This window comes from Cibotium barometz, chromosome 40 (genome assembly GCF_041138505.1).
Source record: "Cibotium barometz isolate CiBa-2024 chromosome 40, ASM4113850v1, whole genome shotgun sequence".
Taxonomy (NCBI): Eukaryota; Viridiplantae; Streptophyta; class Polypodiopsida; order Cyatheales; family Cibotiaceae; genus Cibotium; species Cibotium barometz.
This window is the reverse complement of record NC_141085.1, coordinates 13,648,374-13,673,776: the sequence shown is the minus strand read 5'-3', so window position 1 is coordinate 13,673,776 and position 25,403 is coordinate 13,648,374. Positions and strand designations below refer to the sequence as shown.

General features: G+C 44.9%; 1 protein-coding gene across 2 annotated transcripts; it reads left to right on the top strand.

The window, feature by feature from the left end:
* Window positions 1-2,860: 2,860 nt before the first annotated feature.
* On the top strand, window positions 2,861-10,991 carry LOC147615225 (pentatricopeptide repeat-containing protein At4g39530-like). 2 transcript variants are annotated; one of them, XR_015262784.1, is made up of 4 exons: window positions 2,861-3,554; window positions 3,652-9,649; window positions 9,913-10,761; window positions 10,873-10,991. XR_015262784.1 is itself a non-coding variant. In XM_086779276.1 (2 exons), exon 2 carries the CDS (start codon window positions 3,708-3,710, stop codon window positions 7,650-7,652), a length of 3,945 nt encoding a protein of 1,314 aa, XP_086635402.1. In that variant the 5' UTR covers window positions 2,861-3,554; window positions 3,652-3,707; the 3' UTR covers window positions 7,653-10,784. The 2 variants fall into 2 exon arrangements, 1 of the variants encoding a protein (XP_086635402.1); XM_086779276.1 differs by lacking the exon at window positions 10,873-10,991 and having other exon boundaries at window positions 3,652-10,784.
* The last annotated feature ends 14,412 nt before the right edge of the window (window positions 10,992-25,403 follow it).

Below are 25,403 nucleotides of genomic sequence, written 5' to 3'. Positions count from 1 at the left end.
CTTTTTCCCTAATGTGCCTTGGAAAGGCGATATGGAAACTTGCTCTCGAGGGTTTCGGAGCCTGGGAGGAAGTCGATCTTGTGGTCATCCGGTTTGGACAGGGGGAGCTGGGGAGGGAGATTGTCTTGAAGAAAAATCTTCTGGAACTTTTCATGGAGAGCCAAATACTTCTCGGAATCAGTGGCCACCGTCTGGGCAGTCTGGATGTAAATCATCGCACAATGTGCGCCTTTCCTGATTGCTCATTTAGCCTGCAAGTGACTTACGAGTGTTCGGGATTCCTAGCTTACACTTAATGGTCACTGGGGGCGTTGGACATATTTCGGCTAATCTGGACCCCTTTAACGTTACTGTTAATTGGGGTACATCATTGTTTGTCATTGTGGCTTTTTTTGGTTTGACTGACTTGCAGTCTGCTTCTGACTCACTGTTGGAGGAGTCAGACAAGCTGCTGTGTTCTTCCTTGGATCCCAGCAGATTGCTAGCAATTTCTTCCTGTAATTGGGCACTAAGGATAGGAGTTGATCCAGGGATATGTTGAGTTTTAACCCCTTCATATCCTCCCATATGTCATATTGTTCTACTTTCTCCCGTGGTCTGCTGTTTTGCAGAGGAAATTGTTTTGCTTGCTGCTGTCTTCTATTTGGAGCACCTGAGGTTTCCGCCTCAAGCTTGCTTCTTGATGCTTCCTGAGTTCTTTTTGTGGGCTTTCCCATCTTGCTCACTCCCACTCCATTTTGATGCATTTGTGCAGGCTGTGCCTGTTTCATGAGCACAGTGTCTTCTGTTTGACGGTGGCTGCATGTGCTTGTGCTCTTCTTCTTCCTTTGGTTCTCTAGCTTGTTACTGTTCTTTGCGAGGTTTATGCAGGGATTTTCTTCCCGCATTGCTTCTTTATCTGAATCCTTGTGAGGCTTATCTTCTTGCAGTTTCTGACATCTGTTCTTTCGCCTCCTCCGGGCTTTCTTATGCTTTTCTTTGAAAGGTTTGCTTCCCATCCTCCTTTTGTGCTTCTTTCACCTTAAAGTCTCTGACTTGATTTTGTTTTCCCCAATCCACATTATTTTTCTTCTGTCTGACTGGTTCTTCTGCTGACACAACCAACCTCTCTTTCCCCTTTTGGGATCTGGTGACGGCAGCCAATTGGCTGCGCACCTTCCAGCTCTTTAATGTCGATGATGTTGATGGACGTTGCTCGTGCATCCGCCCCGCCTATCTTTTCTTGCAGCTCTCGTTGATGCTTCTGGAACAATTAGCATTCATTCCGCCGGTGTCCAGGCTTCCGATAGTAATAACATTCTGACTGCCCAGCACCCCCTCTTCCTCGGCCTTGCCCTTGGCCATAGTATGGTCTATAAGGGGCCGGTGTAGTGGCCATGGGTGGTGCTATTGACATTGCATTGACAGCCGCGCTTTCCCTGTTTCTGACATTGTATCGACAGTTGGCTGTTAGATGTGTGAAAGTTTGGCAAATTGCGCAGGTCGGCTGCATCTTGCACTCCTCTTTAAGGTGGCCTTCATTTTTGCACGTCAGGTAGAATACACCCGTTCTGTAGTCAGAGGAGGTAGAGGACTTACCAGATTGCACAACGAGCTTCTTCACCACCTTTTTGGCCAAGACACCCACCACGTCCTTTTTGCCTTTGCGTTTGCTCTTCTTGCTGCATCTAGATTCTTCCTCGGCTTCTAACTCAGATTCTGAGTCTTCTGATTGCAACTCGCTACCAGTGTCACTGTCTGAAGAGTTGTACTTCTTGCTCTTCTTTTTCTTTGACTTCTTTTCCAATCCCATGTTTCTTTTCGCTCGCTTAGCAGCTTCCACGAGCCCATCGAACCCTTCGGCATCGATGTTGGTTGCTACCACCGTTGGTTTGAGTTTTTTGTTAAGACCATGCAGGAACTAGTCTGTAAGAACTGATTCAAATGGTCTGTGAGCTAGAGAGAGTCGTGCACGTAGAGTGCAAAACTTGGCTGCATAATCTTCTACTGGTAGCAACTTCTGTTTCAAGCTTCGCAACTTATCCTGCAGTTCAGAGTTAGTTTTGACAGCTCTGAATCTTTTGAGGAAAGCTTTCTTTGAGTGCATGGAAGGTGTGGAAGTAGTTCGGGTTATACTGGGATACCCATTCAGTGGGTATGTCCCTGAATGTGGCTTGGAACTGGTCCCGCTTCCTTTCATCAGGACGAGTGTGACTTACCTTCTAGACAACCTCGAACTTTGTGACGTGGGTGTCGGGGTCTTTAGACTTCTTACCCTTGTATGTTGGATACTTGTTGTTGCCTCCTTGATGAGCCATTTGATGCTGATGGATTATGGGGAGGTGTAGAGTGCTTACCGGGCCGAGCGGGACACGCTACTGGTGTAGTTGCTTCCGCACAGACTGGGTGATGAGCTGCCTTGCTATTGATTCTGCAAGAAGTTCCTCTCCCCTTTTGAAGTGTTGTGCCAAAATGTTGCCTTCGTGAGAGAATGGTGAGATGGACAGCAGCAAGTCGCCAAAGTGTCGGCGGGTCAGACCGATGGGCAAGACATCACCACTGGTCCCACAGGTAATTTTGTCAATGCCTAAGCCCAACGGGTGTGAAACTCACTAGATATCAGCTTAAACAGAAAGCGCACACAGAACCACAAAGCTCACTCTCTCTCTCTGCTCATGCTCACTCAGACAGTACACAATGAAATAATGTTGAAGGGCTTTGTATTACGAAGACTTGTACAATGCTATGTGCTCCAGATTAACTCTTTGCCTATTGATCCTCTCTATCTCTCTATATATCTATCTTCTTCCTTCTTTACTATCTTAGAAGGTCCTTCTTCTTGTCCCTTCTAGCCGTTGCCTACTATTACCACACTCATTCTGTTAATAGAGTGTTACAACAAAGTACATATGATTACAATGGGCGTGCGTGCGTGTTGCCGTTTGTGCCTGACTGTTGGTGTGCCGGCCTTTTATTGTCGGCCTGTCTCTTCCGGCCAGTTCTTTAGGTCCCACCAATCAGCTCCTGTCGGACGCTCAACAGGGGAAACAGATGGAAAGCCTGTTGGGACATGAGAACATGCTCATAGACAAAGCTCACATGGATAGAGACAATTCACTTTTCTTCAACTCTCTCTCTCTCTCTCTCCAAATCCTTTGCAAACACTAAATATCGCTATTACAATACCTCATTTGAGAGATATATAAACTAAATTTTTTCATTTCCTTAGTACTTGGGTAAGTTAGTTTATGGTAAATTAAACTCTATATTAATTCCTTATAAATCTAGTAATTTCTTTATAAATCCCGTAAAAAGGCATGTATCGCAATTCGCTTACGAATTCTGCCCGTAATCCTCTGAGGCTTTCCATCCTCTCTTGATTATTTGATATTAACTTTTCCATGGCATACAGTAAATTAGCCTGTAGTAAAATAATGTACTCGAGAGATGGCTTTTGGCTAGAAGGGAGCTCAACAGGTGGTGGTGGTGGGGGGCAACTCAACAACAAAAGCACGTACGGAGCACTTATGGAGAGAGTGCATGAGGGATTCCTTTCGGTCAAACGAAATAGTAAAGTAAGTTGGAGTATGCCATTTTGATTTAGAATGTTGCAGAGAAAGAAAGCTGCCATGCTTGTGTTGATGACAATGCCCTCTCCTTTGAGTGTTACAGGAAAACCCAAGTCCCTGTCATCTTCTTCTCCAGGATAGCCTCATCCAAGAGTCGCTATGGGTGCATGGCTGCTACAATCTAAGCTTGGTTCAAGGCATGCCAGAGCCTGCTGCCACATGATCAGGCCACATCAAGAATCGAACCAATTCAATCACCACACCTACCACAGTAGCAATGGTGTCCGCAGTTCCCATTGGACATTTCTTAGCTTAGAGGAGGCACTTCCTTCTTTGGAAGGAGGGATGCTGCCCTCTCCCTCCATTGAGGACCTTGCATGCATCTTGCACAAGTGCAGAAAGGAGAGAAACCTAGCCCATGCGCTGCGCCTGCATGCCTACATTCAGGAAGATGGCCTTGAAGACCATGCATCACTTGGGAACTACCTTGTCTTGATGTTGGTGGAAGTTGGAAGCATGTGCCATGCCCAGCAGGTCTTTGACAGGCTGGTGTATCGCGATGAGTGTTTGTGGAATTCTCTCATTACAGGTTATGTTAAATGTGGAGAGTCAGAGCATGCTTTGTCCCTGTACCAAAAAATGCAGGAGGATGGTTCTGTACATCCTAGTGGATACACTTTTGTGCCCTTATTGAAGGCTTGCACCAACCTCAGAGATGTGGAAAGAGGCTGTGAAATACATGCTGACATTGCTAGAAAGGGATTGCTAGAAACAGACATTTTTGTTGGCAGCACTTTGGTTGATATGTATGCCAAATGTGGCTCACTAGCAAAAGCACAGGAAGTGTTTGACAAGCTCCCAGTTCGAAATGCTGTTTCCTGGACTGCACTTATGGCAGGATATGCTGAACATGGGCATGGTGAGGAAGCACTCTATTGTTTTGAACAGATGCAACACGAGGGCATCTCTCCGGGTGCTGTCACATTTGTTTGCGTCTTGAAAGCTTGTGGCGGCATAGGTGCCAGAGACAAGGGTAGAGAAATACATGCTGACCTTGCCATAAAAGGGTTGGAAAGAGACCTTGTTGTTGGCAGTACCTTGGTTGATATGTATGCTAAATATGGCTCGCTTGCCACAGCACAGAACGTTTTTGACAAGCTTCCAGTTCGAGATGTGGCCTTGTGGAATGCACTTATCACAGGATATGCAGAATATGGGTGTGGGGAGGAAGTATTTGATTGTTTCAAACAGATGCAACATGAAAACATCTCTCCAGATGCTGTCACATTTGTTTGCATCTTGAAAGCTTGTGGGAAGATAGGAACCATATACAGAAGTCGAGAAATACATGTTGACATTGCTAGAAAAGGGTTGGAGAAAAACGTCTTTGTTGGAAGCACCTTGGTTGACATGTATGCTAAATGTGCAGCCCTTGCAGAAGCACAGGAAGTGTTTGATAAACTTCCAGTTCGTGTTGTAGTCTCATGGAATGCACTCATTGCAGGATATGCTGAACATGGCTGTTATGAGGAAGCGCTTGTTTGTTTCGAACAGATGCAACATGAGGGCATGCCTCCAGATGCTGTCACATTTGTTTTCATCCTGAAAGCTTGTAGCAGAACAGGAGCCACAGACAAGGGCCAAGAATTACATGCTGAAATTGCTAGAAAAGGGTTGGAAAGAGATCTTCTTATTGGCAATGCCTTGGTTGATATGTATGCAAAATGTGGCTCGCTGGCAGAAGCACAAGAAGTGTTTGATAAATTTTCAGCTCAAACTGTAGTCTCATGGAATGCACTAATTGCAGAATATGTAGAACTCGAGTGTGGTGAGGAAGCACTCAACTGTTTCAAACTTATGCTATGCGAGGGCATTTGTCCAGGTGCTGCCACGTTTGTGTGTAGCTTGAAAGCTTGTGGCAGCATAGGAGCTACCGAAATGGGCTGCAAAATACATGCTGAGATTGCCAAGATCGGGTTGCTGGAAAGAGACGTTTTTGTTGGCAGCACTCTGGTCGATATGTATGCCAAATGTGGCTCACTTGCAGAAGCTCAGGTTGTGTTTGACAGGCTTGCAAGTCGAGATGTAGTCTCATGGACAGCACTAATCACAGGTTATGCCGAACACGGGGGTAGTGAGGAGGCACTCAAGTGTTTTGATCAGATGCAACATGAGGGCATATCTCCTGTTGCTATCACTTTTGTTTGCAGCTTGAAAGCTTGTGCCTGCATAGAAGCCACAGCCAAGGGACGAGAACTACATGCTGACATTGCCAGAAAAGGGTTGGAAAGAGACCTTGTTGTCAGCAGCACCTTGGTCAATATGTATGCTAAATGTGGATCGCTTGCAGATGCACACGCGGTGTTTTATAACCTTCCATTCCCAGACATGGTCTCATGGACAGCACTAATCGCAGGATATGTGGAACACGGGTGTAATGAGGAGGCACTCCACTGCTTTGAACAGATGCAACATGAGGGAGTCTCTCCGGGTGTTGTCACATATGTTTGCAGCTTGAAAGCTTGTGGGAGCATAGGATCCACACTCAAGGGACAAGAAATTCACGATGAGATTGCCAGAAAAGGGTTGGAAATAGAACTCTTTGTTGGCAGCACATTGGTTGATATGTATGCTAAATGTGGCCTGCTTGTGGAAGCACAGGAAGTGTTTGACAAACTTTCAGTTCGAAATGTAGTCTCTTTTAATGCAATAATTGCAGGTTATGCAGCACACGGGCGAGGTGAGGAAGCACTCCACTATCGTGAACAGATGCGACATGAGGGCATCTCTGCAGATGCTGCTACATTTGATTGCAGCTTGAAAGCTTGTGGCAGCATAGGAGCCATAGAAAAGGGCCACGAAATACATGCCGAGATTGTCAGAAAGGGGTTGCTAGAAAGAGATGTTTTCACTGGCACCACTTTGGTCGATATGTATGCTAGAATTAGTTCCCTTGCAGAAGCACAGAAAGTGTTTGACAAGCTCCCAGTTCATGATGTAGTCTCGTGGATTGCACTAATAGCAGGATATGCTGAGCACGGAGGTGGTGAGGAGGCACTCAATTGTTTCGAACAGATGCAACATGAGGGTGTCTCTCCGGTCACTGTCACATTTGTTTGCAGCTTGAAAGCATGTGGCAACATAAGAGCCATAGGCAAGGGCCAAGAAATACATGTTGAGATTGCCAAAAAAGGGTTGGACAGAGAGCTCCTTGTTGGCAACACCATTGTCGATATGTACGCCAGGTGTGCCTTGCTTGAAGAAGCAAAAGAAGTCTTTGACAAGCTTCCAGTTCAAGACGTTTTGTCATGGACTGTGCTTATGGTAGGATATGCAGAATGCGGGCGTGGTGAGGAAGCACTAGACTGTTTTGAACAGATGCAACACAAGGGTATCTCTTCGGGTGTTGCCACATTTGTTTGCAGTTTGAAAGCTTGTGGTAGCATAGGATCCACGCACATGGGATGCAAAGCACATGCTGACATTGCCAGAAAAGGATTGGAAAAAGACCTCTTTGTCGGCAGCACCTTGGTCGATATGTATGCCAAATGTGGCTTGCTTGCAGAAGCACAGGAAGTCTTTGACACGCTTCTAGTTCGAGACGTGGTCTCATGGACTGCATTAATTTCAGGATATGCCCAGCTTGGAGAGTGTGAAAATGTTTTCCATATCTTGGAGAGAATGAAAGAAGAAGGTGTAGAGCCAAATTTGGTTACATGTGTTAGTGTTCTTAATGCATGCAATCATGCAGGTCTAGTGGAGAAGGGCCAGATGTACTTTTTGGCCATTAGAAATGACTTTGGTTTCATCCCAACTTTTGAGCATTACACTTGCATGGTTGATCTTCTTGGCCGGGCAGGCCACATAGACAAGGTCACAGCAATCTTTAAGGAGATGCCATTCCATCTTGGTAGTGTGGTGTGGCATGCTGTGTTGGGGGCTTGTCAAAAGTGGGGCAATGTGGAGCTTGGAAGACATGCCTTTGAACATGCAGTGCAATGGGATGAAAACGACATAGCAGCTTATGTCTGCATGTCAAACATCTATGCAGATGCTGCCATGCAGGAGGCAAACAAGGTTAAGGCAATTCTGCATGGCAAATGAGGTTGACGTAATGAGAGTGGAAAACAGAGCATGTAAGAAGCCAAGACATAGTTGGTGCGATGATGGATGCCGGCAGAATTGTGCATTTTTTTAATCAAGAAAAGATCCTTCTGTTAGTAAAGAGCTCTGTCCTCCCCTTTGCTCGCCTCACCATCCAATTGTGCCTCTCCCCTACCCGCCCATGATCTTGCCCTCTCAGCCAGGCGATGGTGCGTTCAGTGCTTCAGGACCCGGTGGAGTCCATCATAGCATCCTCGCCCATCTCTGCTCTAGCTCATTTATCCCTTGTTCAAAACCGAGGACTCTCGACGTAGTTCGGTAGCATGATGGGCTTGAATCCGGACTAGGAGTCTGGCCCTGCCACCACCCAACCCCTGGGATTATGGGGCACCAAATGGATTATTCCTTCTCTGGTACCTGCCCATATAGGTGGTCTTCCACAAACCTGCCCTATGTGGTCTTCCAGCCTGTTGCTATGTAGGAGTATTAGTTTTTTCTTTCGCATTAAGTGTAGTTCTGGACTGCGAGTGGGACTGCTCTTCATTATCCACCACAACCAGGGACTAGGCGATCTTCATGCGCATCACAGCTTGGATCAGCCAGGCCTGGCCCATAGCAAGGATGTAGCTCAACTGGTCAAGCTAGTGTGAGGCCGACAGTTTCTACTCCACTGAGCTGACGACTGAGGTCAAGGACGAGAATTCCAGAAAAGTGAGTTTCAAGGAAGTGTTTTAGAGGAAAAGGAGACAAGATCCTGGAGAAGGTCAGAGTTTGGGAAGTAATATTAAACAAAGCAGGGACTGTGGGAAGCATGGGGAATGTTGAGAGAGGATACAAAGCAAAGAGAAGGCAAGTGTTGGATGGAGCCCCAAGAGGAAAGGAACCAGTCTGAAGAACATGAAAGAAGGTAGGGAGATAAAAAATGGGAACACTTGGGAAGATGCATCAAAGATCGTGTACTGAAATTTCAAGACCAGTTAAAAGAAGAATAAAGACTGCAAAGAAATTGAAAGAAGATGGAAACCAAAGACCACCGTGGTGGTTAGCATGGAGATGCCCAGAAGAAGGGAGAAAGATTTCCAGGAAAAGATATCGAGAGCGAGGAAAAATAATTTTGCAGGAGAGAACATTGTTCTCTCTCTCTCTCAGAGCAAAACCGTGTGATTAGGATGGATATCATCAGAGTGGACACAGAGAGGACATGGACTAGCCCCCTTGAGCCCTTAGGCACGAAAATGGCTCATTACAAGAGCCATTTTCTACACCTCTCACCAGATGATTTTATCACCCGCCCGGCATACATGGATGTACACCTATCACATGGGATATGTTGTGCCATTGGACAGATCTGGACCTCATCACACCAGCTGCGGATTGAGACAGGGCGATATGTGCATCAAATCTTGGATGACCACATTTGTCAGCTATGCTACTAGGAGGCAGAGACAGAGGAGCACTACATTTGCCGATGTACAGTCTATTATGAGATCTGAGGGAGATATCACTGCCTCTTCCGAGAGGGTTTTGGACCGTTACGCAGGGTCATGGAGTTTGAGGATCAGAGATGCCTGGGATTGTTCCTACTTGAGCTCAGGACACACAGAGAGACCCTCTTGGCAGACAGGAGACCGAACCATGATGTACCTAGACAGAGGACCCTGACAGATTTCTTCGGCACCAGGACCAGCAACCCAGCCCACACACCTCCTGATACCTTCTCCATTGGGCCATCAAGGCACCGACCACGCTCCCAGGGAGTCACCACTGATAGAGCAGTCATCTTATGTTGTGCTCGTCGGCCACGCCCACCAGGATCCCGACCACGGCATCCTCACCATCGCCAGATTAGAGCCATTATTGCTCGGCATCGGAGGTGTCTACCTCGCTTCTACGACCTCTCCATTCTAGATAGCCCCATGGCGGAGATACTTGATCTAAGGAGAGGGCAACACTTCAACTGATCAGCATACATGGATCTACCCGATATACATTTTTGAGTATTTTCTACTCAGTATCATCTCGGAGTCTTACAATTCTGTTTTTATAACTGGAAGACAATCAATTTATTGTACTTTTTAGTCTCATTTAGTTGTTCTCTTTGATGAGACACCAACTTCAGATGTACTCTGAGTTTTGGTCTCATAGGCCATTATGGCCTCTTAGAGACGTTAATATATCATTTCATTTCTCTCTCTCATTTCGATCAAACGATGCTCTCTTCTTACAGAGTCTCTTGTATGTATGTGCTTTGGCTTTCCAGGACAGCACTTCCTCCCTCTACTGCAACATCACGCTGCCGCTGCAGCGATGCGCTTCATACATGGGCGAGCCACAAGCAGAGGCGTCCATGGTGAGCATGGATACGAAGCGTGCCCTCCAGCAAGTGGACAACATCAAGTGGCAGCAGGACATGTTCCACCGCCTGCTCAACTTCGTCTAGTTCACCAGAGAGGGACCGGCGGCATCTCTGGCCGGTTGGTGATGTGCATGTGTGTTTTTCTTGAGCGCATTTTTGTGAACTTAAAACTACGAAGCCAGAAATATGATATTTTGCTAAAGAAAGAAAGAGGCCAGTACCTCTTCCACATCAGCCAGCCCTGCAGGGCCTTCTTATGCAAGAAAGAAGGAAAGATAGAAAAGACACTGGTCTTTTGGGCCCTTGCCTCGGCTATACACACTCTTTGTTTTCTTTCTTCTAGAGTGGCTCTTACAATTGGGTCCTTCTCTACCAACTCCCTCAGCCTTGCCAGCTATGCATGCCTCTAGGCTTTTAGTTTTATTAAGCTTCTGTTTCTGATCCATCAACAATTGGCAACATGGTTGATCATTCCGTAAGTGTTTTGTCTCATATGCTCAGCATCAGTTACAGCAAGGGAAAGTGATCAGGGTTTCACATCCTTCATGTCTCTGCGTGGTCTCTATGACTGATCTCGGTGCTACCTGGTGAATTACACATGAATACTAGAAGCAGACATTGGTATTATGAAGATGGCAGATTACTGGGCTTATGATTTCAAAAGGAGATAGACTTCTTAGGGTTGAAGAATCAAAAGGCAACTTGTTACATGAACTTCTTCAAACTTTGTACCATATCCCTTATTTCTAAAAGGTGACTGTGCCATGATTCTCTCATTTATGTTATTAACTTTTTTATAGATTGTCAGTTTCTAGGCATTAGCATTCGCTCCAGAAAGTATTTATTGCTCGTTGGTTTGAACAGGCAGTGTACCATATGCCTACGACTGGGAATGATGTACTTTCAAACAGCATCCCACTGTCTCTTGAGTGTTTCTACAAAATTCAGTACAGTGATATGAGTGTTTCAACTAAAGACCTCACAAAATCTTTTGGCTGGGACACATGATTCTTTTGTGCAACATGATGTACAGGAGCTGAATCGTGTTCTTTGTGAGAAACTCAAGGATAAAATGAAGGTATCAAATAGTTGTCTAGGATTCGCGAGCTGGAGCTGCCCGCCTGCATCCTTCGCCCTCCCCCCCGTCTTCGCTCCCCTCCCCCCCTTCCTCTTCGCTGCTGCCCCCGCCCCCCTTGGGCTTCCCCTCTCATCTGCCCATGAGTCCAAGCCGGCCGCCTCCTCCAGTTTGCCATCGCCCCTCCTTGCCCCTTCAGGGTTTTTCTTTCAATGTGTGCCACCTACCACCTCACCGCATCCCTTTCCCGCACTTCCCGCTTCCCTCCAGCCCCCCCTCATCCGTTGCTCATCTCCCTTCGCGTAGGTGGGTTGCTTCCAGGTTATTCTTCATCGTCGGCAAGAGTCGGCGCTTCTGGTCTTCACCTTCCATGAGGACTCCATAGCAGCTCATCATCCCTGGCCAAGGCTGCTGTCCCTTGCCTTTTTCAGAGGCGGACCTGAAGCTCTTAGCTTTGACTGTAGCTTCCCTTCCCTTGCTGCAGGAAAACATGTCTGACGGAATTAATCAGATTGTTAGTAAGAAGCTAGATAAGAATAACTTCTATGCTTGGAAGTTCAGAATGACCAATTTCCTAATGGGTAAAGGATTTTGGGATTATGTAGAAGGAGACGATGAGGAGCCTCCAGAGTTATCTGAGGAGAATGCCACTCTTCTTGCAAATATAAAGGCATTCAAGGATTGGAATCAAGATGCAAGAAAAGTCATATACAAGCTTTTAATTAATGTCACAGACACTATGATAGGACACATACAGGATGCAAACACTCCGGCAATTGCATAGCAAAATCTGGTTCAGATGTTCCAAACTAACACAAAGACAAGGAAGTTGGAGTTAAAGCAAGAGTTGCATAGTGTGGAAAAGAAAAGCGTGTCCATCAATGAATATGCCTTAAAGATCAAGGACATTGTTGAATCCCTTGGGTCTATCAATGTATCAGTGGAGGATGATGATTTGGCGAGTGTTTGTCTGAATGGGTTTGGCAAAGAGTACAAGCCATTCAAGACCTCCATTGTAGTTAGGGAGAATATTCTTAACTTTCGGGACTTGATATCTATGCTGATCATAGAAGAAAAGGTTTTAGGTGAGGATTTTTCTTCATAAAGTAAGAATACATCGGAACAGGCCTTCTACTCTAATTGAGGTAGAGGCAGAGGTAGAGGCCGTGGTCGAGGCCAAGGTGGTGGCCGACAAAGAAATCAGAATTCTAGACAACAGCAGTCCAATGATTCACAACAGCAATCATATACAAGTGGAAGAGGCTAGTTTAGAGGTAGAGGGAGCCAAAGAGGCCGAGGTGGTTTGTCACGATTGTGACTAAATTACCCTTAATTACTCTTAATCATTGAAAGGACACCAGTGAAGGGTCACACCTTGTCACATGGGTCATCATCAAAGGACATGTCTCTTCAAAGGGACACATCTATTGATTAAAGGACACACCTCTACGTCCAAATGACATAACTATTCATTCAAGAGTCACACCCTTTCGTCAGGGATGTGTCTCTTCATTTGTACCTCTTTGGATCCTATTTAACAAGGCCTTGTGTCTCAATGCAAACAACTCAGCTTTCCGCTCTATAATTATCTTTAGTTCTTGTATTCAATTTTAATCATGTCTTAATAGACTAGGAAGTCCTCACAGTGGTATCAGAGCAAATAAGCTCCAACCTGTAGGATGTCCACATCCAAAAAACCCTAACCCTAAGCCTAAAAATCAAAAACCCTAAATTAGCTAATTAACCTTAGAATTAGGAATAGCAAGAGTTGTATGGAAGAACAGGAGAGAATGCTCCATCAAATTCAGTCCCCAACTCCTAATTTTTGCTGATTAAGTTTGGGCCAGCCATATGCAGGACACTCTTCAATAAAGGCAAGACAAAACAAAAAAAGCCTTCAATTAGGAGGCTTATCTTTCAGCCGGCACCTTGGTCAGGCACCCCACCTATGAGCAATTGCACCTCTTCGTGGAAACTTCTCCAGTCGGCTGCCGTTTCGAAGCGCACGCTTGCTTGCTGATTTTTTTTTTAAATTAAAAAAGGGGCAAAACCCATGTCATCAACTTATCCAAGGGTTATGCCTCTAAGGCCTTGATTGCCACGTGTACAAACACAAAAAAAAAAAAACTAAACTAAGGACCATACGAGTTCAGCTATATGCAGGACACACCCTCTCCCGTACCTATAACCTCTCCTGCTCCAGTGCTAGCTCCTGCTCCTCCAGCCTATTTCCGAATCCAAGTTGCCACACCCACATCCCGTTGATCGGGAATTTGACATGTGGATTTTCAGGATATATACCTCGCCCCGAGACCTACATCATTACAGTTCCTTCTTGGAGGGACACCCTTATCTTGGCCTCGCCATTCTAGAGGCATCTCTTGTCTACCACGAGATTAATACTTACCCTGAGCAGGCCCCTTTGGAATTCAATGTTCGACCCTCCACACCCACATATACTCCTCGGACACCCACTCCTTTGCCACCAGTTGCCAGTCCCAGTTCTAGTCCCTTACCCTCTCCTCCTGATCGACCACACTACACCAGGTGGTCTATTCCTGCTCCTCCATTGACCACCTCGCCTCAGCCTTCCTCCATGGCACCCACTCGCTCTTTTGGCGATGACTCACTAGGGCACAACAACGCCAGCAGGAGCTTCAGCAAAGTAATCCAGTTGCTTCCCTAACCATGGCGGATGAACCAATCATTAAAGACGAACTTGCTCTCACCCAATGGCAGCAAGAGATGCAGAACCAAATGGCAACTATGCAAAGTCAACTCCAGAAGACTTTGGAGACTCTTACGTCACAGATGCAGTAGATGCAGTCCCGACACTCAACCTGCGAGTTCAACGGCCTCGATCGACGTACCAGTTCCAGACACCGACATTGTACCTCCAAAGGTAGAAGCCGATGACTTAAAAGTAATTTATCGCTTGTTACAAGCATCTAAAACTAAGAAGCTAGACATAAAACCTCCTGAATCCTTTTCCGGCCAACGCAATAAGCGTACACTTGACCAATGGATATACAAGCTCCGCTTGTACTTCGATTCCATGGACCTCACCGATGCACGAAAGATTACCTTCGCCGCGTCTTTGTTAAAAGACAATGCATTTTTGTTGGGTGTTGGACTCACACACTCACACACTCAAACCTGCACATTAGGGTTAGGTGCAAGGTAGAGAAGCTCACACACAGAAATGAGAGAGAGAGGGAGAGCCAAAAGTGTGGTATCCACAAAATGCAAGTCAATCCTTGCATGTGTGCCACATCCATATAATATAGAAGTACAAAATATTATATGTTAGTGTGTCCTTTCACACTTGATGTCCAAGGGAAAAAACCACATGGAAAAAAGTGCCCTTGGTTAAGCCCTGTTCACACATAGCACTACCATAAGTGAGCATATGCCTACAAATCCCCCCTGTAGTGGAAGTGTGAACCTGTACAAGGTAGCAGATCACTCTCTGTATGAGAGTAAGCCCAAAGCTTTGCGGAAAGCTTCAAACTTTTCTCGAGGTAAAGCCTTTGTGAATAGATTTGCAACATTATCCTGTGTAGGGCAATAAGATAAACTGATCTCCCCTGCATGTAGCCTCTCTCCGACATAGTGATAATGAATCTCAATGTGCTTGGTACGTGCATGAAATACTGGATTTTGTGCCACGGCCATAGCACTCTGGCTATCAGTGAGAATGGTGGTGGGTGTCTGCTGACACTCACGAAGATCAGCCAAGTCTCCTCAACCATACACAATCTACTGTAGCTGTGAAGACTGCCCTGTACTCAGCCTCACAAGTAGATGTAGCAACAGTGGGTTGCTTTTTACTCAACCAAGATATGCATGAACTGCCAAGAAAAAAACAATTCCCACTGGTGGATTGCCTGGTATCATAATCACCAGCCCAATCTGAATCATTGTATGCATAAAGCTGCAAGCTGCCCCCCCTAGGATAGAACAAACCAAGATCCAAGGTACCCTTAAGATAACGAAAAATGCGTTTGACTGCTTGCCAATGCTTTGTGCCTGGGCTGTGCATGAATTTGCTCAACAAAGACACCCCAAAAGATATGTCTGGCCTCGTGTTACACAAGTAAATGAGGCATCCCACTGCCTGGCTGTAAATGCCGGCCTCAAAAGGCTCTCCAATATCATGCATAGTAAGCCGTACACCTGGTTCTACCGGAGTAGAAATGGGCTTACATTCATCCATGTGAAACCTTTTTAGCAAACTTTTTATGTACTTAGTTTGCTGCATAACAATGCCATCATCTGTATGCATAAACTGTATGCCGAGATAGTAGTGTGAAGGCCCCAAATCTGACATCAAATTCAGCTTTGAAATCTGAAATTTGTGCTTTGCTAGTACCTGTAATGAGCATGTCATCTACATACAAGATGACTATGAGAATATCGGCATCAGTTTTCTTCACATACAATGTGCTTTCAGCTGGACTATTCTCATAACCTTGGATGGTTAGATGAGCATGTATCTTATCATACCAAGCTCCTAGAGCTTGCTTTAACCCATACAATGCTTTGTGTAACCTGCATACTTTATGTTCCTCACCAGGAACTACAAAACCAATGGGCTGATTTACATATACTTCCTCCTGTAAATCCCCATTTAAGAATGCAATTTTGATGTCCAATTGATGCACTTTCCATCCTTTATGTGCAGCCAATGCAATCACTGATGTTATCGTTGTCATTCTCGAAGTAGGAGCAAAAGTCTCTTCATAATCTATTCCCTTTTTCTGGGAGTAGCCTTTAGCCACAAGTCTTGCTTTGTACCTGTCAATAGTACCATCAGACTTTCTTTTGACTTTGTACACCCACTTTGTTCCAATGACATGCTTGCCTTTAGGCAATTCCATAAGATTCCATGTATTGTTCTTCATGATAGAAGAAATTTCAGCTTGCATAGCCTGCAACCAATGCTCATTCTCATGTGCTTCTTCATAAGAAGAAGGCTCTTCTGAATCAAAGAGACCACCCATTGCTAATGCAGACTCCCCACGATGTATATTCAAAGCATGGCTGGAACTAGCCCTTGTTCTACCTGTGAGTGGAGCTGTAAGTTTGCTTTCTTGCAAAGTTTTCAGCAACCATCTTGGCACTGACTTGGCTGTGTCTATGGCTGTTTGCTCTTCCCTGACAAGATTTTCCACTTCTTCCATAGAAGGGGGCTGAATGGCTGGCTGTTCCACATGTTCTACATGAGGATTTTCTTGTGTTGGGGCTGGCTGATCTAAATCCCCCCTAATTGCAATGGGTAAAAGTCCATCAAACATGTCCTGTATGTCTGTATCATTGCTTTTATACAAGCTGTACATGGGCTGTTCTGAATTTTCAGCAAATACCACATCTCTACTGACAAAAATCCTCCGTGTAGTTGGATTATAAAGACGGTATCCTTTGCTTTCATTGCTATAGCCCACAAAAATACATTTAATTGATTTATCATCTAGCTTTGTTCGGAGTTGTTCTGGCACATGTGCATATGCCAAACACCCAAATGTACGCATGTAATCCGCTGTTGGCTTTTGGCTATACCAAGCTTCAAATGGTGTTATGGTTTTCAAAGCTTTTGTTGGACACCTGTTCAACACATGAGTTGCACACATTATAGCTTCCATCCAAAATTTGTGAGGCAACTTTTGTGCTTTCACCATGCATCTTGCCCTCTCCATGAGAGAGCTATTTTTCCTTTCAGCTACACCATTCTGCTGCGGTGTATAAGGCATAGTACATTGGTGTTTGATGCCCTTTTGAAGCATATAAACCATGAATATATTTGACATGTATTCTCCACCTCTATCTGAGCGGAGTGTTTGGACTTTACATCCACACAGCCATTATTGCTACAAAGTGTCGAAAGCATGTAAACACATCTGCTTTTGCTTTCAAGGGGTAAGCCAAGTAAACCTAGAGTAGTCATCAATGAATGTGACAAAGTAAAGATGCCCCCCTATGGATGGTGTCCGCATTGGACCACATACATCACTATGTATGAGTTGTAATTTACTTTTAGCTCTAACAGTTCCATCTTTGGGGAATGGTTTTCGTTGCATCTTTCCCAAAATACACCCCTCACATACATGTCTTGGTGGAGACTCAAGAGGCGGCATATTATCAACCATATGATGCTTTTGCAAAAGCATCAAACTCTGAAAATTTACATGCCCAAAAAGAGCATGCCATAGCTCTGCGTCATGCATAGCAGGAGTGTTGGCAGCCATTGTATTTGCATCATAAGTACGCTTGTCATAGCTGTCCAGCTTATACAAGCCTTTGTATCGTGTTCCAAAAGTGACTATTTCATAACCCTTTGATGGGTCTTTTACCAAACACTTCCCATCTTCAAATTCAACCTTTAAACCTTGGTCGTTTATGGCTGAGACGGAGAGCAGATTTTTCTTTATCCCTGGAACATACAATACATTTTTCATACATATATTGGCACCATTGGCTGAGCATAAACCAAGTGCTGAAATACATCTTTGCATGAAGTGATGTGGCTCGAAGCACCACTATCAAAATACCATGATGCATTCTGTCTGCTAGATGCAATGCAAGACATATCAATGTCTGAAGCACTTGTGCCACTAGTGCATGTGACCAAAAAAGTGTACTCTTCTTGGATTACATTAGCTGATTGCTGTGCTTTGTCATCAGAAGAGTATGCTATTGCATTGCCTGCTTCTTTCCTTTTCTCTTTTGCAATCCGCTTCCTACATTCACTGATGTAGTGTCCAGGCTTATGGCAGTAGTGACATTTGTCCTTCTTTTTGGGCTTGTTTGCATCCCCTTTGTCAGACTTCTCACCACCAAAAGAGGGCTGTCCATGACCAGCCTTGCTAGACTGTTGTCCTCCATGCCTAAAGCTCTTTGTTTTACCTTTATCCTTGGCTGTAAATGCCTTGTCTCCACCACGGTTGCTCGATAAGTTTGCTCCTTGTAAGAGTAAACCCACGAGCTCTTCAAAAGTGACGGGATCACCACCTCCTCTCATTGAGAGGAGGTGTGAAAGCCCAAGGAGGAAGGCGGTAAAGAATGAAGAGTGTTGGTGACCATCTGTCTCTCTCAACCTCTCATTGAGAGGTTGAGAGAGGTGTGAAAGCCCAAGTAGGAAGGCGGTAAAGAATGAAGAGTGTTGGTGACCATCTGTCTGTCTGGGATAACCTCATCAATGTTGAGCAATTGTTCCTGCAAATCTTTCACTTTGGTGAGATGATTTGCCATGGAGTCACCCTCATCCATAGAAAGAAGATCCAATTGCCTCTTCAAGTAGCAACTCTTGCCTCGTTGCGTACCTGATACATTGCTTCCAATGTGTCCCATGCAAGCTTCGATGTCTTGCAAGAACGGATGTGCGGAATAATAGTCCTTTTCACTAAAAGGGCTATCAATGACATGGCCTATGCATCTCTAGAGTCCCATCTCTTCTGCTCTTGTGTGGGAGTAGGTTCTACATCAGGAGCTCTTTGAGGCGTGGCTGGCTGTATGGTAAGTGGGCGTGTGTCATCACCACACACGATGCCCCAAAGCCCTTTGGCTACCAGCAAATTACGGATCATGAAACTCCAGAGGGAGTAGTTAGATCTATCCAACTTGTCCTCCTGGTGGGTGAGCACACCAAATACATCTGTAGCATTCTGTGCCATGTCAACAAAATATACCTGCAAGCAAACCAAGCACCAATGTGCACTGCCAGGCAACCAAATGTCCTGTGCAAATGTATGCCTGCAAACCAGAGCAAGTGTAAACCTGCACCAAATTGTCCAATTACACACAATGTGTATACATACGGTGTATACATACGCGACAAATCACAGCTGTAATGCCCAATTACATGCTCCAATCTGAAAATCCCTAATTTTTATGCACTCCAATCGCTTCAATGTGCATCTAATTGGCCAATTTTCACAAAAGCCCCAAATTTCTGCAAATGAAAGAGGTTCAATTTGCTGATTTTGACCTCAATTTTGAAAACCCCCAAATTGCAATTTTTTCAATTTTGCCTCAAATTGAGAAATTCCCCAAATTGCACCTGCAACCTTCCTTTGAATCTGACCTGCACAGAAGTGTACAAAATCTGCATATTTTCACCACATGCACTACAGTGTCTGCAAAATTGTAGGTGACCTGCACTGAAATGGCTTCAAAATTTGTATTTGTGTTTGAACAAAAATGTGTACAGTGAATACCTTTAGGCAAGGGCAGCACGTGTGAGAAAGCAGGTGCTAGGCTTGGAGCAGGCAGTTGAGGGGCCTGCAGCCAGGCGTGCAGATGTTGTCGAGGAGGAGCACAGAGCACAGAGCAGGCGGAGGTGGTAGGCGCAGGGCGAGCAGGCGGAGGCGTTGTAGCACAGGGTCAACGGGGAGGTGGAGCTGGAGCGCACAGAGCTACAAACGGGGCCCAGGTACGAGGCAGAGCAGAGGCGGGGTGTCGGGCCAGGCAGAGGCGGGCGCTGGGCGCGAAGAGCGGTAGGTGCAGGGCGAGCGCAAACACGCGTAGCTGCACCACGACTCGAACAGGCTGCAGTCGTGAGCAGCGACGACGACGACGGCGACCCGACCAGGACGGCAGTCATGAGCCTTGGACGGGAGTCTGAGCAGCCGTTAACGGAATAGCGAGGGCGGCTGTGGTTGAAACGGCGAGCGTGGCTCTGGGCGGCTGGAACGGAGCGCTGACGGGCGGAGCGCTTCGTGCAGCACTGTCGCCGCCGGCTGGAGAGGGCGGTGCCGCCCGCGGGCTGGGCGGCGGCAGTGGGCTCCCCACTAGTGCCGCCGGTTCTAGGCGGCAGAGTCGACCAAGTCTGGCGGACGAAAGGCGGTCCCTCGACGGAAATCCACAGCGACGACGGACAAAATCGACGGAAATTCGCAGGTGCTGCTTCTCCACAGGCAGAATACCAAGGCCAGCTCCCAGCTCCCAGCTCTGATACCAATTGTTGGGTGTTGGACTCACACACTCACACACACAAACTTGCACATTAGGGTTAGGTGCAGGGTAGAGAAGCTCACACACGTAAATGAGAGAGAGAGAGAGAGAGGGAGAGCCAAAAGTGTGGTATCCACAAAATGCAAGTCAATCCTTGCATGTGTGCCACATCCATATAATATAGAAGTACAAAATATTATATGTTAGAGTGTCCTTTCACACTTGATGTCCAAGGGGAAAAACCACATGGGAAAAAGTGCCCTTGGTTAAGCCTTGTTCACACATAGCAGTACCATAAGTGAGCATGTGCCTACAATTTTTATGGTGGCAACGGCGACTATCTGATGGGAAGACCGTCAACACGTGGGACAAATTCGAGTGTGTCATCCGTAAGCAGTTTTTTCCCTGCCAATGCAGATTTTCAAGCACAATCTTGCTTATGCCATTTGACCCAAACTGGATCATTGGCCTCTTATATCTCGCAGTTTACCAGCTTGGTACTGGAGATTTCCACATTGTCCCCAGAAGACAAGCTACACGCTTTTGTCGAGGGACTTACTCCCACGTTGCGCATCGATCTTCACAAATATGACCCAGTCAACCTTGTAGCTGCTATTCGCTATGCTGAACGCATAGCCAACATCCCGGCCACACAATGGGGATCTTCGTCACAAGGTTGCCCAGGCTCTTCTACTTTCGGCAAACGGCAACAAATTTGTTCGTGATGGTTCTAAATCCTTTGGCGGTTCTCAACCTCGCTCTAGTTCTCAGCAGCAACAGCAGCAGCACTCCTTCTAGAAGCCTCGACAAACGAGAGGGGTCCTTTTCTGACCGACCATGGCACTAACAATCTTATCAACCACGAGGATCAGACCGTGGTCGTAACTCTGGACGCGACCATTCACGAAACCCAAAGCAATCTACTACTACTACCAATCAATAGAAGACAGGTCTCTGCACCATTTGTTCCGGAGACCACCGATGGTTCGAATGCCCTAAACGATCCAGTAATCGGCGCAACTCCAATGTCGAACCTTCCACCTCCGAAGACAAGTCTCAGGTCCAATCTGCAGAAACTTCCAAAAGCAAGCGTGTTATGGTTATATCCCAGCATGCGCAAGCTTGCATTATTACATCAGTGGCTCAAACACATCCTACCTCTCCAATTCCAGCCTCTGTGTCTACTCACGTATTGACACTAATTGGCTCTATTTCTGGCTGTCCCATTACCATCCTAATTGACAGCGGATGTTCTCACAATTTTGTGGCCACAACTATGGAGCAACGCTTGAAGATACACACCACTCGCAGTACCCACACTTATGAGATTGAGTTGGCAGATGGATCGGGTTTTAATTGCAATACGACTGCTCCTCGACTTTCCTTTCGCATTCACCAATACCGTGATAAGATGGATTTTGAGGTTATGCCTTTGTCCCAATACGATATGATCTTGGGTCAACAATGGCTATATCAGTATGATCCTATCATCAGTTTTCGCAGCCACACTTTACAGTTTGCCAAAGATGGTATGGACATCGATCTTCAAGGTGTTCGCAATCAACCCTCCACACCAACCTTGTTTGCATTATAGGCAAAGCGGTGGGTTCGTAAGGCTGATTGCTCTTCAAAAATCTCAATGGTATTTCTCTGCTACGGAGACGGTGCTTGACCAGAACTCCAAAGTGGCATATTTGGCTCAACCCTTCTTTGCCCCGCATTTGGATTTGTTTCTTGCAGAACTACCTCCAGTTTTGCCTCCTCGACGTCTTGTGGATCATCTGATTGGTTTACTTCCTGGCAATTCGCCACCAACTCGTGCTCCGTATATCGGGTCTCTTTTGCTGAATCCCAAGAAATTCAACGCCAGTTTATGGAACTCTTGGACAAGGGTCATATTCATCCTAGTCAGAGTCCTTTTGGTACACCAGTTTTGCTCGTAAAAAAGAAAGATAAGTCAATGCGACTTTGCATTGATTATCATGCCTTCAACAAACTGACCATCAAAAATAAATATCCTCTTCCTCGAATTGATGAAGTATTTGATCAGTTGCTTCATGCCAAAGTACGGATATCATCAGATCCGTATTCATGAAGGTAATAAGCACAATACTACCTTCCGCACGAAGTATGGACATTATGAGTATTTGGTCATGCCTTTCGGGTTAACCAATGCCCCGGCAACTTTTATGAGTCTCATGAATGACATCTTTCGACCATTTCTGGACAAGTTCGTGATTATTTATCTGGATGATATTCTGGTATTTAGTGCTTCAATCGATGAGCACAAAAAGCCAGTTTTCCAGGTTTTATGAGATAATGCACTTTTGGTCAAACCAGAAAAGAGTGAATTTTCAAGGCATCACTAGAGTACCTCGGGCACATCATTTCAGCTGAAGGCATTTCTGTTGATCCTAAGAAGATACGAGTTATTCAGGATTGACTCACACCACAAAATATCCATGATGTCAGATCATTCTTGGGTCTTGCCAATTTTTATCACACGAAGGTCTTTAAGTTTTCAGAAATTGCAACACCTTTGACAGAGGTTTTGAAATGAGCACCTGCTTTCCGATGGAACAGATGATGCTTCTCATGCCTTTGATAAGCTAAAGGTGGCATTGATAACAACTCTGGTACTTGCAGACCCTAGTCTTCCTTTTGAAGTTATGACAGATGCTTCTGATCTTGCAACTGGCGCAGTTCTCATGCAACAAGGCCGAGCCATTGCCTTTGACAGTCATAAGCATTCAGCAATTCAAAAACGTTATCCAGTGTATGATAAGGAATTCTTGGCAATTGTTCATGCTTATCGAGCATGGAAACATTATCTTTTGGGAGTAGATTCTGTTGTGAAGACAAATCATCATTCCTTAAAGTATATTTTCACCCAACCAGTTATGAATGCACAACAAGGCAGATGGGTGGAGTATCTGGCAAACTTCCATATGACTATTGAATATGTTCCTGGCCTTTCCAATGTGGTTGCCGATGCTCTTAGCCAAATGCCTCAAGCCTTAGCAATGGCAATTTCTACAGTTCAAATCGACATTCCAGCAGCTTTTGTGGATCATTATGCAGACGATCAAGATTTTGCAAATGCTTTTCGAGTGATTACGACTCCACACTGTAGTCCTTCTGATTTGAAGATTTATGCAGCTTATTCTCTTGTCCATGGCTTATTATATTATTAGGATTGCATTTGTGTCCCTCATAACACAAGTATGCGTAAACTCTTGGTAAAGGAACATCATGAGGTTCCTTATGCAGCTCATCCTGGTATCAACAAGACATATCGGTTGCTGACAACTTCTTATTATTTGCCTCAAATGAAGCAAGATGTTATAAAGTTTGTTACAGCATGTTTTTCTTGTCAACAAATGAAAGCCAGTAGACAAGGTCCAGCTAGTCTTCTACAACCACTTCCAGTACCAAATGAACGTTGGGAAAGTATCAGTATGGATTTCATTATATCTTTACCTCGTTCTTCAAAAGGTAATACACAGATAATGGTGGTGGTCGGCAGATTGTCCAAGATGGCACATTTTATACCATGCAAGAAGACAGCTCAAGCTTCGTCATTATTTCTTCAGTACGTTTTCAAGATACATGGGTTGCCAAAGTCCATTATTTCATATCGAGATCCTAAGTTTAGAGGACATTTTTGGACTTCACTTTTGAAGTCACTTGGCACAAATTTATTGTTCAGTTCAACCTATCATCCACAGACAGATGGCCAAACTGAAAGAGTTAATCAAATTCTTGAAGAGATGCTTCGACATTATATTCAGTCTCGCTTAGCATCTTGGGAAGATTATCTACCATTGATGGAATTTGCTTACAATAATTCTCATCACACAGTAATAGGAATGAGTCCTTTTCAAGCCGCTTATGTCATACACCAGTTATGCCATCAAACTTTGTTCTTCAACACAAGGTGGCATTAGCAGATGAGTTAGTTCAAGAAATGCAAGATGTTCTTCTTCAAGTTCGAGATTAGATGATTCGAGTTCAAGAACATTATCAAGCATCTAACCGACATCGCCGCCGACATGATGAATTCAAAGAAGGTGACATGGTTCTTTTGTTCATGGCTCCTCATCGATATAAACCAGTGAAATCAATTTTTTCAAAGTTGCGACCACGTTACTATGGTCCTTTTCAGATTATTAAGAAGAATTTTCCTTTGAGTTATAAGTTGGAGTCACCGCTTTCTTGGGAAAAGATTCATCCGACTTTTCACATATCATGGATCAAGAAGTTTGTACAAGGAGATTCTCCTATTCCAGATATTTCAGATTATGTTCCAGAGATTGAAGATGAGCATATGATCTTAATCCCATAAAATATTCTTGATGTACGGCAGAAAGAAACTCGGCAGAAGATTATTACAGAATTCTTAGAACAATGGAAAGACTTCGATGATTCAGATTCAACTTAACAAAGTGACGAAGATCTACAACAGTACCTAGAATTACTTCAAGAGTTCTTTCGCCAACAACAGTCACTTATATAACCATGGATCTTATTTTAAGTAGGAGGGAATGTCACGATTGTGACTTAATTATCCTTAATTATCCTTAATTACTCTTAATCATTGAAAGGACACCAGTGTGAAGGGTCACACCTTGTCACATGGGTCATTATCAACAAAAAGGACACTTCTCTTCAAAGGGACACATCTATTGATTAAAGGACAACGTCCAAAAGACATAACTATTCATTTAAGAGTCACACCCTTTCGTCACACGGATGTGTCTTCATTTGTACCTCTTCGGGTCCTATTTAACAAGGCCTTGTGTCTCAATGCAAACAACTCAGCTTTCCGCTCTATAATTATCTTTAGTTCTTGTATTCAATTTTAATCATGTCTTAATAGACTAGAAAGCCCTCACATGGTTGGCAAAGAAATCAAAATGCAAATAGCATAGAGTGCTATTAGTGTGGCAAACCAGGACACATGGCAAAGGACTGCTACAAAAAAGAGAATGACATTAAAAGTGGAAAGTTGCAGCAAGGCAATTATGCATCATCTAGTAAACATGGAGGTGATGACAAAAGTGAGCAGTTGTTTGTGATGCAGCACATGCTTAGTTCCATAACAAGAGATGTGTCAAGATCTCAAGATATATGGTATGTGGATTCTGGCGCCTCTAACCACTTGACCAGTCATACTGAGTGGTGTAGAGATATGCAGAAAATGAAAAAACCAGGTTATGTAGAAACAAGTGATGATACTATGCATCCCATTGCGCATGTTGGTAAAGTGCCATTGTCTATGCAAGATGGCAAAATGAAGTACTTGGCTGATGTACTTCATGCTTCGAATATTACAAAGAACCTGGTTTCTGTTGGACAGATGGTTGAGCGG